Source organism: Amphiura filiformis, chromosome 12 (assembly GCF_039555335.1).
Source record: "Amphiura filiformis chromosome 12, Afil_fr2py, whole genome shotgun sequence".
Taxonomy (NCBI): Eukaryota; Metazoa; Echinodermata; class Ophiuroidea; order Amphilepidida; family Amphiuridae; genus Amphiura; species Amphiura filiformis.
This window is the reverse complement of record NC_092639.1, coordinates 24836291-24853918: the sequence shown is the minus strand read 5'-3', so window position 1 is coordinate 24853918 and position 17628 is coordinate 24836291. Positions and strand designations below refer to the sequence as shown.

Genomic DNA, 17628 nt, shown 5'->3' with positions numbered 1-17628 from the left:
TCAGGCCAACTGGCCAGGGAGGTGGCCAGCATCTGTTTCTGTGCATCAGCTATTTAATATTTATACTAGAATTTGGGCAGGTGAACTTGGCCTTACATATCACAACGTTTTTACACTGGCCTGAACCTTGACAAGTTGGACACTTCAATTATCATGGATTATATTTTGCCACAAAACATTGAACTTGTTATGTATTGTTTCCTCTTTAAAAATGTAGGTGGGTTAATAAACATGGATTTATATGATTAAGATTTTCTTTCCATGATCCGGAGAAGTCAATACCAAAGGGCTAAGGTTTTGATACTCGGAAAAAGAAATTTGTAGATTATATTAATCAGAGGTTAATGACTGCGCTGCTGCCACATCAGTTGTTTTGAGGGTATTGTGAAATATCTAAACATTGTGCTTTGGAAACGAGGGATATCCATAACCATCACTTTTCACTTTTTAATTCAATTTGGGTAACATTTTCTTCTTTTGAATTTGAAAACAAAATACAGCTTTAATTGTATTTTTTGTTTTCCCTGTAAAAAATCGAATAGCCACTTAGGGAATACCAATCACACTAGCACAAAATCATGTACTGTCCAAATACGGCGACAGCGTCCGCGTAAATTGTTCTAATGCATAAATACGTCACGTAACGTGGTAATTGTAAAGCATACTTTTAGCTATGTCACAAGATGAGGTCATTATATTTTTTCAATAACCTGCATTTGCATCCGCATATTTAAAATTATTTTCTGTGATTAGATTAAACACATCACATATATTCATGCGGTTATGAATAGAGTAGGCCTGCTAAGAATACGCGATTTTGGAGGCCAAAAACGCACCCCGATTTTCCAAAAACGCAAAAATCCGCGATTTCCGCCAAAAACGCAAAATCTAAAAAAAAAAAAATTTTTTTTTTTTTTTTTTTTGCGATTTTAATTTTTTTTCACGGATTTGGAGAGTCCCTGGGCCTAACATCAAGTGCTACCATCATTAAAACAAATTTGAAAAAAAAATTAAAAAAAAAAATTAAGAAAATAAAAAATAAGAAAAATAAAAATTGCGTTTAAAAAAAATATTTGTGACAGTACAGCACGAATGAGCCGTAAATGTCCTCAATTGTATTCTGAGTTACAGTGTAAAATGGGCATGAAGGTCGTATTCATAGGTACCTGAATTTGGTGCTACGTGTACCTCATTTAATGAGATACACGTAGCAGCAAATTGAAATACCTATGAATATGACCTTCATGCCCATTTTACACTGTAACTCAGAATACAATGAGGACATTTACGGCTCATTCGTATCTGTAACGGTCACATTTTATGGATTTAGAGAGTCCCTTGACCTAGAGTGAGGTACTGCAATCATTTGTGATAAATTTTAAAAAATTGGAAAAAAGATACAAAAAAATTACAAGTTTGTATCAAAATGGGACCGATTTGTAACTTGTGTTCACTGCATAGTCTATTGAAGATATAAAAATGCATTGGTTTTCTACACAAGTCTATATCTTAGATAGATTTTGAAGTGAACACAAGTTACAAATTGGTCCCATTTGGATACAAACTTGTAATTTTTTTGTATCTTTTTTCGATTTTTTTTATTTTTTTTAAAAATTTTTTTAAATGATGGTAGCACTGATGTTAGGTCCAGGGACTCTTCAAATCCGCGAAAAAAAAAAAAATCGTAAAAAAAAAAAAAAAAAAAATTTTTTTTTTAAATATTTTTTCAAAATGTCAAAAACGCAATTGGAGCCAAAATACGCAAATTGCGGCGCAAATAACGCAATTGCGTATTCTTAGCAGCCCTAGAATAGAGTATCAAAACTTCAGCCCTCTAATATTGCCTTTTCTAGGGAAATATTGAAGAAGGTCTCACAGGACTATCAGGAAAGGATAAAATTTATGTATTATGACATGTATTGTTATAACAATAATTTGAACATAATTTTCTATCAGAACTCACCCTGAACTGTATGTTCTTTAGCCAAGTCAAGTAGTCTCTTTTTCTCAACTTTCCCAGATGGCCCCTGCAGGGGATAACCTGAAGATCCAATTTTGTCAACCTTTTCTTCACCAGTCGATTTATCAGCACTCTCAACTTCTCTTATTACTGCCGAATTAGCAGAATCACCAGGACCATCTTCTTTACACCCATTACCTTTATGTTCATCATTAGAAGCACCTTTTGAAGCTTTTGATGTTTCTTGTTTCGACTCACTTTTCATATTCTTCTCCATCTGTCTAACATCTCCAGTTGTGCCAGGGTCCACTTGGTTTGCATTTTCAATCTGTGAAGACTTTCCATCACCTTCTTTACCACTGCTGTCCTCCACATCTTTTCGGGTTTTTTTATGTGGAAGTGGTATTGGTGGATTTTCATCCTGGACTGTATGTTCTGTAGCCAGGTCCGGTTGTCTCTTTTTCTCATCTTTCCCTGATGTCTCTTGACTTTGATAACCTGAAGATCCACTATTGTCCACTCTTTCCTCACCAGTCGATTTATTATCACTCCCAGCTTCTTTTGTTACTGCTGAACTAGCAGAATCACCAGGACCATCTTCTTTACTCCCATTACCTCTGTGTTCATTGTGTTTTTCTTGACCCGGAAGAGGTATTGGTGGACTTTGATCCTGTTCTTTATCATAACTTCCCCCATTCTGTCTTTCAGGTCTTGTTTCCATTGTCACATTAGAAATGTGTCCATTTTGATCATTGCCTTTATGATCTATGCTTTCAGCTTGTCCTGTACTGACATTTGTAACTACTGTTCCTGCAAGTTTTCCCACATCATCAACAGATTGACTGGATGTTGTCTTGGTTTCAGTTGAAACCTCGTTGTGTCTTGCAAAAGCCTCTGAGGCAAACTTAATGTGGCTGTCAGGATGAGCTTGTTGTCCAAACACAGGTTTGTATTCTGGTAGACTTTCAAATTCGGCACCATGTTGTGGTGACTGATTTCCGGTCTTTTTATGTCCACCACACTGCTCGCTAATCTGCTTCTGCTCCATGTGAATTTGCTCATTTTTGTGAACATCAACACTGCCCTCCTGTTGAATATTTTCTGGTGTGCTGTCTTGCTGAAGGTTACCACCAGGTATCTTGTTTTGCTGGTCTTCTTCAGATTTTGGATCATTTGGTCGCAAGCCATCTGTGTGCTCAATGTTATTGTTAATTTCCAATGGTACTGGCTGTTGCACACTTTCTACAAGTTGACTACACACATTCTGATCAGAGTTGATCTCCTGGTTAACAATCCCTTGGTTCATACCTGGCTGTGTATTTGAATGGCTTTTTGGCAGCAACTCTTGTTGAACTTTGGCTGTGTTTTCTTGGGTGGTATTCTTCTTTAAATCTACTTTGCAGCAATCATTGCTTTGTGGTTTGTCACACACAGAGTTATCATCATCATTTTGATTACTTGGCTTGTTTTCTCCTATACCAGGATCTTGTGAATTTGCATTCATTTGATGACAAGTAGGGACAGTTGAGTTTTGATTCTGCATATTTGCCTGAATTCCTTGCTCTGGTTGATTCAAGTTTCCAGATGCAAATGTATCGGAGTATTCCAAAGAAGGTACTTCTGTTATTGTGATATTTTGTTGGGGACTGGGTGATACAGGTTGGAATTGTGAGCCTGATTGTGGCTGTTGGAATCGTACATTTGGATCCATTAAATACTGAGCTTGCTGTGGTATGATTGGTTGGCCTGGATAGGGATAGTGATAGTAACCTCCCTGCTGTTGTGGTGGGATATAGAATCCCTGGTTAGGCACAAAAGGTTGCGGTTGGTATGGGTAACCTGTATAAAATTACAAAATTACAAACAAGTTATTAGACAAATAATTGTTTTACTTGGTTTGGACTGATGAAGAACACACTCTGGTCCTGATGGATCCACAACATGCCTTTAAGGGGTGGGATATGCTGTAATAGCTATTCAAGACACATGGTATATGTAAGGGATAAACTGTGCATATGAGATGTGGGTGAAAATGAAATATTAGAAGTTCACTCCGTGGACAAAAAGTCAAGTCATACCTGCATGTAAACCACACATTGGGCAAAATAGAGCTCCTGATATGAGTTGTGCTCTGCATCGCTGACACTGGGTAGATGCCATATCTTGATTGTGTGTTGTAGGTAAACCACATCCTGGACAAAATGGAGCACCTGGGATGAGTTGTGTCCTACATCTCTGACACTGATTACCTTGGTTAGATGCCATCTCTGACTGTAAATCACACCACTTCCAATGAAAAAACAAAATTCACAATATAACATTAATTGGTACATCACATACCGGTCTTATTGTTGTAGAGTAAAGTTACCACATGACCCAACAAAATTTCAACAGAAGGTTTTTTGGTATTTTCTTGCAGTATAAAGTCTAACAAATGACATATCAAAAGTTTAGAAAAATTGAATTTGGGCGAGGGGTCCAACTGTGACGTAATCAAAATGGCTGCCAAAAGCTGGAAAAATTCCCATTAATCTAGTGATTTCATCCATTTTTCACTAATTATTGTGGGTTCCACTGGTGACAACCTTGTTCAGAAGTACATTACTGGATTATATTGTAGTATTCAGATGGCTCAATTTGACAGCCATAGTGAATTTCAAAATGGCTACCATTTTGGTATTTTGGCTTATGAAGTCAAATCATGTACATACATTATAGTAAGGCGAAACTTAAAGCCTTAATGTACGATTTCCGTCAAATTTTAATTTTGTTATTCTTTATTAAAAATGTTGAAATTATATTAGTAATAACTGCCGGGAAAGGTTGCTGTCCATTTTAAGTTGAAATAACATAAGGTAAAGTGAAAGAAACCCCACTGGTTATTTTGACCGTTTTAACATGCAGTTCTATGGGAGGACATATCATAATTTTTAAATTATGATAATATGTCGAACTTTGCTCTGTTGACCTACAAAGACAACAAATTTGGCCGATTCCATTTAGGTGCAAGTTGGGACATGTGTAAACATCACAAATATGCAAAAAAAATCAGGTTTGAAAAAAATGAACCAATTTCTAATTATAAGATCGTACATTATGGCTTTAAGGTGTTATATTTTCTAAAATAGCCAATATTCTTTGCACCAATATTCCCATTCAAATTTAAATAGAGGTAGGCATACAAACTTGCAAATTGGCAGCAAGAGTGAATTTCAAAATGGCCACCATTTTGGTATATATTGGCTTATTGTGTTTAATTATTGTATTGTAACTTGAAACTTAAAGTGACAGAACTTTTAAAATAACCAACATCCTTTGCACCCATAGCACCATTAATATTATACTTTCAAGTAGGCGTACCAATTTGGCAGCCATATTTACATTTCAAAATGGCTGTCAGCTATAATCACCATACTAAAAAATAAATATGTTGCTTGTAGTATATTCTTGAAGTAACACTAAATTCATTCAAACAGGTACATCATTGCTTTGCAGCCTTCACTTTCTACATATTCTTGATCCATATTGGGAGTGCAAAATGTCTTGGAACAAACTTGTAATCCAGGATCACCATTGATGATTTTGTTGAATACAGACTTACTACCCCAAATATTCTTGAAGTAGTGTCGCAACCTGAAAACACATGGGCAAACAACAAATCCGAACAAATGTCATAACTGATGAAGGTTAAGCACTTTGGAACCTTAATTGATATCATACACATATGGTTTATCATTGTCAGACAGAAAGTATAAGTCCTTACCATCCTTTTCTGCATAACAAATACGTAGTACCAACAGATGTGTCTTCTCCAATTAGGGTTATTGACTTAAATGATGCCATTGCACTATATCAACATCTGCATCTTCTTCAGCGTGGATCACATGGCATCCTTTTTGTTGCATATGGTCCCTTATTAGTTTAATGTTTGTTCAGATCATTTGGGAAGAAGGCTTCTTTCTTGCCAGCAAATTGCCAGCATCTGATATTTCTACCTTATTTGCAACCCGACTCTTGTGGCGCTGATGCGTGTTATCCTTTGTGCTTGGTCCACCAGTATAAAAGACAACCCTGGCCTTGCCAGTGATCAAATGTGAATGATGCATATTAATTATCAGAAGAGAAACTCCATCAAGAACATAGTGATCGGACCTTGGAATTGTCTCAGGGGCATCAGCCTCTGATAAGTCACATGATCCTGTATGGCTTATAATAGTGGTGCAATGGTTTGGTCATCAGTGACCTTGACAGTCCACGCAGATGCAAGGAATAAATGCTGATGAGGATGTTAAAGGGGCATTTCGTGATCCACAGCCTCATCCCCCCACTTTTCCCAAAAAATGTTGAGATTTTTACACCACTGGATACCTCTGGCTACATAATGTTTATGTACCAAATATTTCTTGCACATTAATTCGTTTAGCAAAAATATCACCAAATTTGAATTTCGTTCTGGTGCACCAGAACGAAATTACAACACATTGTCTATGGAGCAGTGTAATACACATAAATCATGCATAACTCGCAAACGCAAAATAGGAATCAACTGAAATTTTGGAGATCAGCTTTTTTTGTGGATATTTACTGAAAAATGTCATAAAAAGAGGATGCTAGGATCACGAAATCCTCCTTTAATGTGCAAAACCTGTTCAAAGTAGATAAACATACAGTCAAACAAATGGAAGGACGTACAGGCTGTCTTTTCATATAGCTACAAACGGAAGGCTAGAGTCATAATGTAAGGTCCAGGTCACTGATGACCAAACCATTAATCCAGCTCTGTTATTTCAAAGGTTCCTGGTTGTATCACAATCTGGAGATCTGTGCTTAGATAAGGTGGTTTATCATGAACTATCACCATATCCACCATCTTTGTTTGAGGCACAGTATGTTTTACATAAACCAGATAAAGCACCACTACTACAAGCCATACAGGATCATGTGTCCTCATCAGAGGCTGATGCCCCTGAGACAGTTCCAAGGACTGATCACTATGTTTTTGATGGATGTTCTATTCTACATCGCTTGAATTGGAAGCACCTATAGTTCTCTTGCTGATTATTATGCATCTTTCACATTTGATCACTATGGCAAGGCCACAGTTGTCTTTGATGTATACACTGGTGGACCAAGCACAAAGGATAACACACATCAGCGCCGCAAGATTCGGGTTGCAAATAAGGTAGACATATCAGATGCAGGCAATTTGCTAGCAAGAAAGAAGCCTTGTTCTCAAATTATCTGAACAAACACACTCTCATTAAACTAATTGGGGACCATATGCAACAGAAAAGATGTCATGTGATCCACGCTGAAGGAAATGCAGATGTTGATATAGTGAAAGCAGCAGTCGCAATGGCATCATTTAAGTCAATTAACAATCCTAATTGGAGAAGACACAGATCTGTTGGTATTACTTCTTCGTTATGCAGAAAGGGACTGTAATGACCTGTACTTTCAGTCTGACAAGGATAAACCATATGTGTATGATATCAAGGTCAGATGCGCTTACTCAGTGATGACATTTTTCGGATTTGTTGTTTGCCCATGCGTTTTCAGGTTGCGACACTACTTCAAAAATATTTGGGGTAGGCAAGTCAATGGTGATCCTGTATTACAAGTTTGTTCCAAGGCATTTTGCACTCCCATTAATGGATCAAGAATATGAAGAAAGTGAAGGCTGCAAAGCAATGGTGTCCCTGTTTAATTTCCAAAAAAAGTTTACGTGCATGATTTGATTTTAAATGCCAAAATACCAAAATGGCGGCCATTTTGAAATTCATTATGGCTGTCAAATCGATCCATCTGAATACCACAATATAAAGATTCATTACTACATCCAGTAATGTACTTCTGAACAAGGTTGTCACCAGTGGAACCCACAATAGCGAGTGAAAAAGGGATGAAATCAATAGATTAATAATGGTTATTTTTCCAGCTTTTGGCGGTCATTTTGATTACGTCACAGTTGGACCCCTCGCCTAAGTTCAGTTTTTCTAAACTTTTGATATTTTATTTATTAGACCTAATACTGCAAGCAAATACAAAAAAACCTCATCATTTTTTAGATGTTAGGGTTATAGGTAGCTGTGTCATATTTTGATCCTTGACGAAAAATATGCTTTTCAAGATAATCACAAAAATAATTGAAAATCCTGGCTGAATTACCTTTATGTTCCTGGTGTAGGAACCAATATGAACAAAAGTTTTTATTAAAGGTTGGTGGTCAGATTTTTTCATATTGTGTTTATATCGAGGCCTGTACCAAAATAATGCAATTCCAAAATTTTGAGGTAAATTACACTAGCGGCTTGATATTAGAAGTAAAAACATGTTTGACAACAGCCCATAGAATGTTACGTGTGGTCAGGGATGCAAATTGTGCGGGAGCGGGGAGCACCGCTCCTAGGAAATGTCAAATGAGAGTCAAAATTGAGGAAATAATGCCATGGGAAGAAAAAAGAAAAAGAGGAAAAAGGAGGGAGAGAGGAGAAAAGAAAAGAGAAGAGGAAGAGGGAAAAAAGGAAAGAAAAAGAAGAAGAGTGAGGTATAAGATAATAGGGGATGGCTGTGAGGAAGTGAAGCTACTGAATGGAAGAGAGGAAATCTTTAAAGACACTGGTTGTGCAAAATTTGGAGGAATTCACATTATTGTTCAAGAAAATAGAGCAAAATAGAGGCAGGCGTTGGTGTTAGAATATAGAAATGGGATATGAGAAAATGTACAATTCACCACCATATGAGGTATTCAATGTAATTTAACAGGAAAAAAAGAAGTTGGACAAAGACAGGTGGAAACAGGGCTCATAATGTCATATCTGAGGAAATTGAGAGAGGCGGCAATCATATCTGAGGAAATTTATAGAGAGGCAGCATTGAGGATTTTATGGGAACAAAAGTCATGAAGGAATTCAGTGTACTAGTATCAATACTAATGCCACTGAGAAGAGGACAAACTGGAAAATATTGAGGAAATTTAAAAAGAAGAACCATATAAATCACTAAACAAGTTGTGCTCCTCTGACAAAAAATGAAAGAGGAAAGGGGTAAAGGAAAATAAAAGGGAAAGGAGCCTCTGTCCCACCAAAATTGACCCCAAACTAGTGTAAAATACCAAATTTGTGTGCGCTACGCGCGCACATTGTCATCATATAGCCTTTTTTGGAAGCTCGAAGACCTAATCTCCAGTCGCTTTAAAAATTCACGCTATGTTAAAATTCTCATCTTTTGAAGTGCAGAATAAAGCTATTTTATGCATGATATGATTGAGGAAATCTTGAGGCTAAAAACCTTGCTCCTGAGGAAGAAATCACAATTTGCACCCCTGCGTGTGGTATTCCACAATTGGGAATGAGGCTATAACTTTTTCATTCATAACATCTAAATGGAATATATTTTAGGCCTAAAATTTCACTGAGATTATCAAAAAAATGATTATGAGCTTTCTTCTGATGCCAAAATCTCCATTTTGATAGGAAAAAGTGGGGGATGAGGTTGTCAATCAGGTCACCCATCTTTAAGTGAATTATTCCACTAGCCATGTTTAAAATGATTATAGTAATACAAACTGAATGTGAAATATGTAATTTTCAATTATTTACAGCAGTTTCTCATGTTCATTATCAGACTGGTATATGTGACCTGCTCCCATCAGTGAAATGAGTGTGAAGTCACAAGTTGGGAGTTTTGAGACTGTGAGTTTCTGTTCTTTGCTTGAAGACACCTACATTGGCAGTGGTATGTCCTTTGTGAATGGGAATAGAATTGAATACAAAGTACAACATAATATATCATCCCTATTTACAAAGAACCCGGGCAAAGAACATACCACTGACTACAGGTGTCTTCAAACAAAGAACAGCAACTGAACAATTAGAATGTCTCGAAACTCCCACTTGCGAATTCATGGGAGCAGGTCATTTCATATTTAAGCACTGGTATATGAAATACATAATTTCAATTATTTATGCTGACTTTTCATATATGACATACATGGATGTTATGTGATGAATCATTGTCATCAACATGCACACATATGATGTGGCTGTGCCACAAGTATACATTAAGCATACTAGTATGTGCAAAATAATTGTAAATTGTTTTTGAATTTCTGTTTAAATGACTATTCCAGTTTCATCAATATTTACACCCAAAATATGGTATTAGTTACGTTACACTTTGCACGTTTGTACCATCTAAAATAATATTGAGTTTTCCAGTCAAATTCATTCCAGGGTGAACCATGTAGCTAGAACTTACAGAAAGTTTGCTTGCTTAAACCAGCTGATCACTTCAGATAGTTCTTTAATTATTAACAACTTTTGATTTGCAATGTCATCACTTAGTATAAAATTGTCATATCATCAGCAAACAATACAAAGTTTAGTATGGTCAAAGTTTTTGTTTATAACATTTATTTATAAGATAAGTACCAGGGGCTAATATGAATTGCTTGCCTGAAAATAACATCTGTACTTCCTCTTTTTTTCAATGGAAATAAATGGACAATATACTATTAAAATAACTTTTTACTCTTTATTGTGTTATTCATTCTCTTTTCCTTTCTTTAATGTTTTGGTTACTGTTTTGCTTTTATAATAAAGGCAATTGCTACCTGAACATTTTACAGAGTGCCATTTCCTATACAAGGTTATACCACTAAGGGGCTGTGCAATAATTATGAAATGGTCTTGATACATGTTGCAAGCGCAGCGAGCATGAAAATTTGCATATTTAAGCATTTCCCTACTGTTTTCCTAAGCCTTTTAGAGCATTTTATTTAAAAGGCGCCCCATGAATGTGTGCCAAAAAGCACTTGCCCCCCTCCCTCTTGAAAAATTAGGCAAAAAACAAAGAAAAATTAGCCCCATTCAAATACATGTAGCTAATTTAGATACTGTCAGTATCTAAATTACAGATCTATATAAATTCCTTATTTTTGTCTTAAATACACAGCTTTCGGCACAGGCTATGTTAATACATTTATGACAATGACAAAAGTACCAAAATCTGAATTTTGATGATTTTTATGATCGTCCGGATCAGCAAATCACTGAATTGGCCTTTAAAACAAGGAAAGTCTCAAGTCAACCTATGTTGAGTATTTGATCATTTGGCATCTAAATCATCTAGTTGCACCTAGGTGCCGTTTAACTGTGCTAGTTCTGAATCTGAGAAAATATGTTACCCGAAATTGTAGCCATTTTCCAATTGAAACCTGCAATTGCCAGAGGAAATCGGATAACACCTACCAATAAATGTTATAATGACCATGTCTTTTGGCGTTGTGTAGGCCAATTGAAGTTGAATCCCCTGTGCATGTTGTTGTGATGATTAATAAAACTTGAAATATGACAGAATAGAGGCACTAAAATCAGTCAGAATTAATAGGTAAATTTTCACGGGAAAATTTTCTGGACACGTGACACCCATGGGCGCAGACATATTAGCATTATGGAATGTGACCACGAGCACAGCGGGTGGTCTACCAATGTATTTGAATAGGAAGAATTCCTCCTTTGATGCAAAATAAGTAACTTGTCGCAAATTAATAATATTATGGTAAGAGTTTCTGTAGATAAATATTTTTGAAAATTACGTTTTGATGATATTGTGAACAAATTAAGATTGCATGATATTCAATAAATTTGCAATACACAAATTTCTATTGAAATTGCAGTCAAGAATACTATTCCAATTCAAAATTACTAAGACTTGAATAGCGAGGTCACTGCCGGGGGTCAGAGATCAGGCTTGCGGTCACACTCACATTGATACGCATTGGTCATGTGTCCAGAAAATTTTCCCGTGAAAATATACCCATTAATGTTGACTGAAAATTGTAGAATTAAGTCATTCACCTCCCCTACCCCACCCCCCTCCATGAACTTTGGCTTTTAAAAAATGGAAAATTACACCAGAAAAATTGAAATTGTGTCAGACACTGTCTGATTTCGTTTCAACTCACAGAGAGGCAAATCACTTCGAACGGGCCGGAAGTGCAATTCACTATAGATATTTAAAAACCAAAAATATGAGCCAAATATGCATGTATTTCCACAAAAAAGATTGTATTACATCACTTTAGGGTAACATATAAAAGTTGAAATATCCGGTCATAATATATCATGGATAAACTTGGCACATTATTTCAATAACAAATGTTATTTGTTATTGGTGTCCTGTTCCTACCCCCACCCCGATCCCCACACTTAAAAAAATTGAATTGACTTTGTTTTGTATTTTGTTTCCTTAAGGGGGTACTACACCCCTGGTCAATTTTGTGCCTATTTTTACATTTTTCTCAAAAAAATTATAGTGCATTGGTGACAAGTAAGATATATGTATATTATAGGGGCAAGGACTACAACTACTGCACTAGAATTTTATTTCAGCACAGACCACAGTTGTGGAGTTAAGCGCGCTTCAGACTCCACATTGTACGTACAATATTGTATGTACAATACTTTTCGTGACGTCAAAAAGTATTGCACGTGCAATAAATAGTATGTACCGGGAAAATATATATTTTGCTACAATCATTGGTTGCTTAATTGATACGGAGTTGCCAAATTTCTAAGAGTTCTAAATTTAGTGAGTGCACGGAATGATGAACATCAACCATGGTAGGTATCATAATACCTACCATGATTCAACTGTACTTGAATTATTATATAATCATTGGGCACCTTTTTAAAGTTAATAATACGTCGTATTAATACTAATATTAATAATATTAAAATTGTAATACTAATAATAATATAAATGGCACATTCAGATCTTATTTTTTTATTTATAGATTTATCTATTTAGGCCTATTTATTTATTTATTTATTTATTTATTTATTTATTTATTTATTTATTGATTGATTGATTGATTAATTGATTTAGAGATTCATTTATACTGATATTTAGTCATATATTGATTTAGAAAGTTTAAAAGTATTATTTGTAGGCATTTGTATTTATTCTGGTTCTGATTTTATTGATACTGATATTTTTGTTAATTTTTTAAGTTTTGGCATAGCATTCGTTACATTATAACACGCTGTGTTATGAATTTGCAACACCTTTTTACATATTGATATCGTTGAGATGTTATGATAGGCCTACTTATGATCATCACAATACATCCATAAACGTGTTAATGCAGTAACCGTAGCGTTAGGGGCACGGAAGCCCCCTCCCCCATTGATCTGAAATAGTAGAAAATCCCATAGGAAAACTGCCGAAAACGGCTTGTGCCCCCCCCCCTCATCAGAACCGGATGCAACGCCTTCTATATTTTTTCATTCATTAATTATAGGCGTATTAATAGTAATGTGTTGAGTTTTTAAAAAGTAATATCCGCCTTTTTTTCTTTCTTTTTGAAATGACATACGGTACTTGTTACAAAAACAAATCAGCATGGAAAACATTTTTTTTTTCGTCAGAGGCAGATATTTGGCCTATTCAGTGTCATAAAGCTACAAAATAGACGATCTTTTAAAATCATTTTTAAATGGCTATTTATTTTTCAACCTTATTGTTTGTATTTGTAATGTTCACACAATCTGAACATGTGCTTGTAGGACAACGATTTTGAATTAAACATGTTAATTGTGATATTTTAATTCCCCTAGAACACCACAGTTAAGCGTCCAAAATTGTAAGTGGGTTTTCTTTCATTTAACCTCATTATTTCGCTAAAATTACTCGAAAACCCTCCTAAGAGTTGTTGTTACTAATAAACATTTCATAATTTTGGGTAAAGGATAGCCAAATAGTTGACCGAAATCGATATTTGCTCCAATATTTGACTGAAATCAGATATTAACATTACCGCCTCTTCGTGGCTTTATTGCAAGCCAAAGTGTGAAACGAGATTACTTGAAATATATATTTCAGAGTTGAAAGAGTTTCAATCCTACGAATATATTTCTGAAATATGTCTCTCTGATTGGTTGATGGTCAAGAGGATTACGGCCCCGGGGGGTGGGCACTCAACTTAAATTTTGGTAGGGGTGTGCGGCGCGGAGCGCCGAACTTTGGGAACTAAGAACTGATTTTCGGGCAAAATAGGGGCTTGAAGAACTGAAATTAGGGTCAAATTATAGGCTGTTGAGCTAAAAATTTCTAAATTATTTCCAAATTTGAGCTTAAAGAGCTACAATTGTCAGAGTTTGAGGCTCAAAGAACTGGAGCAGATCCAAATGTGGGGCTTAAGGAACTGCCGGAGAGCCTGAAAAAGGGACCCTTGAGCGCCGCACATACCCGTACTCACCTTAACATGTGAGTGCCCCCGGATTACGGCATCCTCAAAGCCTCTTGCTGTAATTCTCTAATCGATATCTATTATAGGACCGATCTTCTGAAATCCATACAACCGTGTCAAATGAAATAGTCTCAAATCATAATTTGTGCACGATACAACGTTGATACGTCAGATTTCGGAATTTTATTAAAAATAGGCATAAATCACATTGAACAGGTTGAATGCTGGCAAAAATAGATAAAATAACTATGGGTCGAATTTACATTAATCAGTGTCCTGGGGCCAGGATAACATTTAGGACTCCTTCGAATTCTAAAACAATACTTCGCCAAATGTCCTTGCTTTCATTTTCTCATTTAATTTGTTTTAATTTTAATTAATTTCTTTATCCACTGGCTCTCTGGTAAATCCGGTATTGCCAAATATTTCTTGTCCATTACCCGTGTTAATCTATTTATTAAAATGAACCATCTATTAAATTCCTATAATACAATGTATAGGCCTAGTGTATTTGATAACAAATTTGTTTTTATTTTTGATTGGAATTTGGGTTCCATTACACGATTTCATAATAAGATATGTTTGGGCATGGCGGAATTAGTATATGATTAAAAATAGACATACTCTTAGGCCCCCTTTTTTAATGTTTGTAGGCCTACATTATTGATATCAATATTTATATACAAAATGCAAAAGAATGTATTATTTGATTGTTTTGTAAACATTAAATTTGATGTTTACTCATAATTATGTCTGGAAAGTCAGGGAAAAACTAAGGAGTATCGGTATTTAGTTTCCTGGGAAAGTGGATCAGATGAGCAGTGAGTAAAAACATTTGCCCTAAATCTTTATTTGATTTTTATTGTTTTATGAATTTATTAGGGCTACTGGTAAAGTGCAGAAAAAACCTCCAAACGCACTCTTGGATTTTTCATCAGCAGCAGTAGAAATTTCTCTTGCATAGATTTTCTGGTGACCTCGCTTGGATTTAGCAAACAATGAACCGTAAGGGTTATAGCGCGTTATTTAATCTGATTCAACTCTCGTCGTGGCACGTATATTTATTGCACGTGTAATACTTTTTGACGTCACGAAAAGTATTGTACATACAATATTGTACGTACAATACACGGAGTCTGAAGCTAGCCTTACAGTCAAAAACAAGGGAAAACCAATATTTGATCAATAAATCAATAACTACTTGCCGTGTGTTGCTGAATTTTCAAAGCAGTAGTTGTAATCTTTGCCCCTATAATATACATATCTTACTTGTCACCAATGCACTTTATTTTTTGAGAAAAATGCAAAAATAGGCACAAAATTGGCCAGTGGTGTAGTACCCCCTTAAATATGGACCGAGTTTGATTTCTGTTGTTGATCATGCAAATAAGAGATATCAATTACCATCATTGACACCATTGATCATACTATTTTACTGGATAAACTGTATCACTATGGGTTCCTTGATGCCCTATTAATTGCTGCTATTCTTTAACATGTGATTGCCTTGTAAAATAGATGTGTCCTTTCAAAATTGCCTTGAAATGGGTGCCCTTCAGAATCCTTATTTTGCAGCCTGCTTATGTATGGTTCTCAGATTACCTTTCGAATAGAAAGCAATATGTTCAATTTAATAATACAGTTTCATCGCATGAAAAAGTCATTTGTGGTGTACCTCAGGATTCTTTACTTGGGCCACTACTTTTATTCTATACATGAATGACATTTGTAATACTTCAAAACTGCTATTGTTTATTCTTTTTGCTGATGATATCACTGTATTTTTTTCTGATAAATATATTAATTAACATTCTCTATGATACAATGAATAATGAACTGCAAGAAGAATGCAATTGGTACAAATGTAATAAATTGTCTCTTATCTTAATGCTTCTAATACTAATCTAATGTTACTTGGAATGGCCTACAAAACGAAGAATGCCAAGGTAGATCATTCAATTCATTTAGATGGTTGTAAACTGACGAGAATTACTAGTACAAAGTTTTTAGACATGATTATAGATGAAAATTTGACATGGAAATCTCATATTGAAAATGTTTGCAAGTTATGTTCCAGAAATCTGGGTGTCTTGAACAAGGTCAAGCACTTCTTGCCCAAAAATTCATTGTATAAATTGTACTTATCTATGCCCATGCAACGGGGCATATAGTATTTGTTGTGTTTAGTCTTCTGGTTCTCCTCCTCCTCCTCCCTCTTCTCAAGACCACTTCTTTGCACTCCTCTAGCTCAAGAACTAAAATAGCCTCGGGCCCATACTTGGTACAATGATGGCACATGACCAGGGACAGGCGATTTGAGCGAAAAAAAATAGCAAATTGCGCGGAATTGCGCGGAACTTTTTTTTCAGTGCAAATCATGCATGTATCTCAGCCCATAGGCAAAAAAATAGCCAATTGCGCAGAATTGCACAAAAAAAAAGTTCCGCGCAAATCACCTGTCCCTGCCCATGACCCCTAGAAACATCCTAGGGTAATCTCGACCCCAGAGGTCAAAGGTCGTTGGCTACAGGCGGAAAGATGTGTAAAATTTGAAACATCTCTAGCTCAAAAACATAGCGCCCTCAGGGTTCATACTAATTATGATGGCCCATGACCCCTAAAAGTAAGTTATGGGGTAGACACGACCCCAGAGGTCAAAGGTCATAGGCTACAGGGAGCAATATGTGTAAACTTTTAAAACAGCTTTCGCTCAAGAACTATAGCGCCCTCACGGTTCATACTTGGTACAGTGATGGCCCATGACCCTTAGATATTTACTGCAGCAACATCGACCCCAGAGGTCAAAGTTCATGGGCTACAGGGATCAATATGTGTAAAATTTCAAACAGCTCTAACTCAAGAACTACAGTGCCCTCAGGGTTCATATTTGGTACAATAATGGCCCATGACCCCAGAGGTCAAAGTTCAAACTTAAAGGCTTTAAAAAGCAAAATAGGTATGACCTATTAACACAGTGTAGCGCAATAGGTAAGATTTTGTTAGCTATCTGTGTTTGCAATGATAACGGCCTGAATCGTAAGTCAAGGAAATTGATCACTTGACAAAAACTCTCTTAAAAGGGAATATGTAGGCATTTTGATATTGGTACCTTGGACCACCTCAAAAGGTTATCATTGTGGGACATGGGGTGTGGTTGGTTAATGGGTGTTAGGAGGGTAAAGGGTTGTCACTGTTTGTAAGGGGGTGACCAAGGGGGTGGTCACCAGTTTTTTAGATTTGAAATTAAAGCTTATAAAAAGGGCTTTCACATGGTGGTCACCAACTTTTGGATTTGGCGCCTATTTGGGCGCTTTTTATTTTAGGTGCTGTGATGATGATACTCATATCATTTAAAGCAAATACCAAGTGCTTCCTCACAGTGATTACTATTTTTTGGAATTGGCGCCCAATTGGG

General features: G+C 36.0%; 1 protein-coding gene across 1 annotated transcript in view; it reads right to left on the bottom strand.

Moving 5' to 3' along the window:
- Positions 1 to 17628, bottom strand: part of LOC140166722 (E3 ubiquitin-protein ligase rnf213-alpha-like) — a 136651-nt gene that overhangs the window by 103790 nt on the left and 15233 nt on the right. The window contains exons 2-3 of the mRNA XM_072190220.1: positions 4039 to 4246; positions 1964 to 3799 (exon numbers count right to left, since the gene is read on the bottom strand). Coding sequence (XP_072046321.1) covers positions 1964 to 3799; positions 4039 to 4225 — 2023 coding nt within the window. The 5' untranslated portion in view covers positions 4226 to 4246. The remainder of the gene's footprint in view (positions 1 to 1963; positions 3800 to 4038; positions 4247 to 17628) is intronic.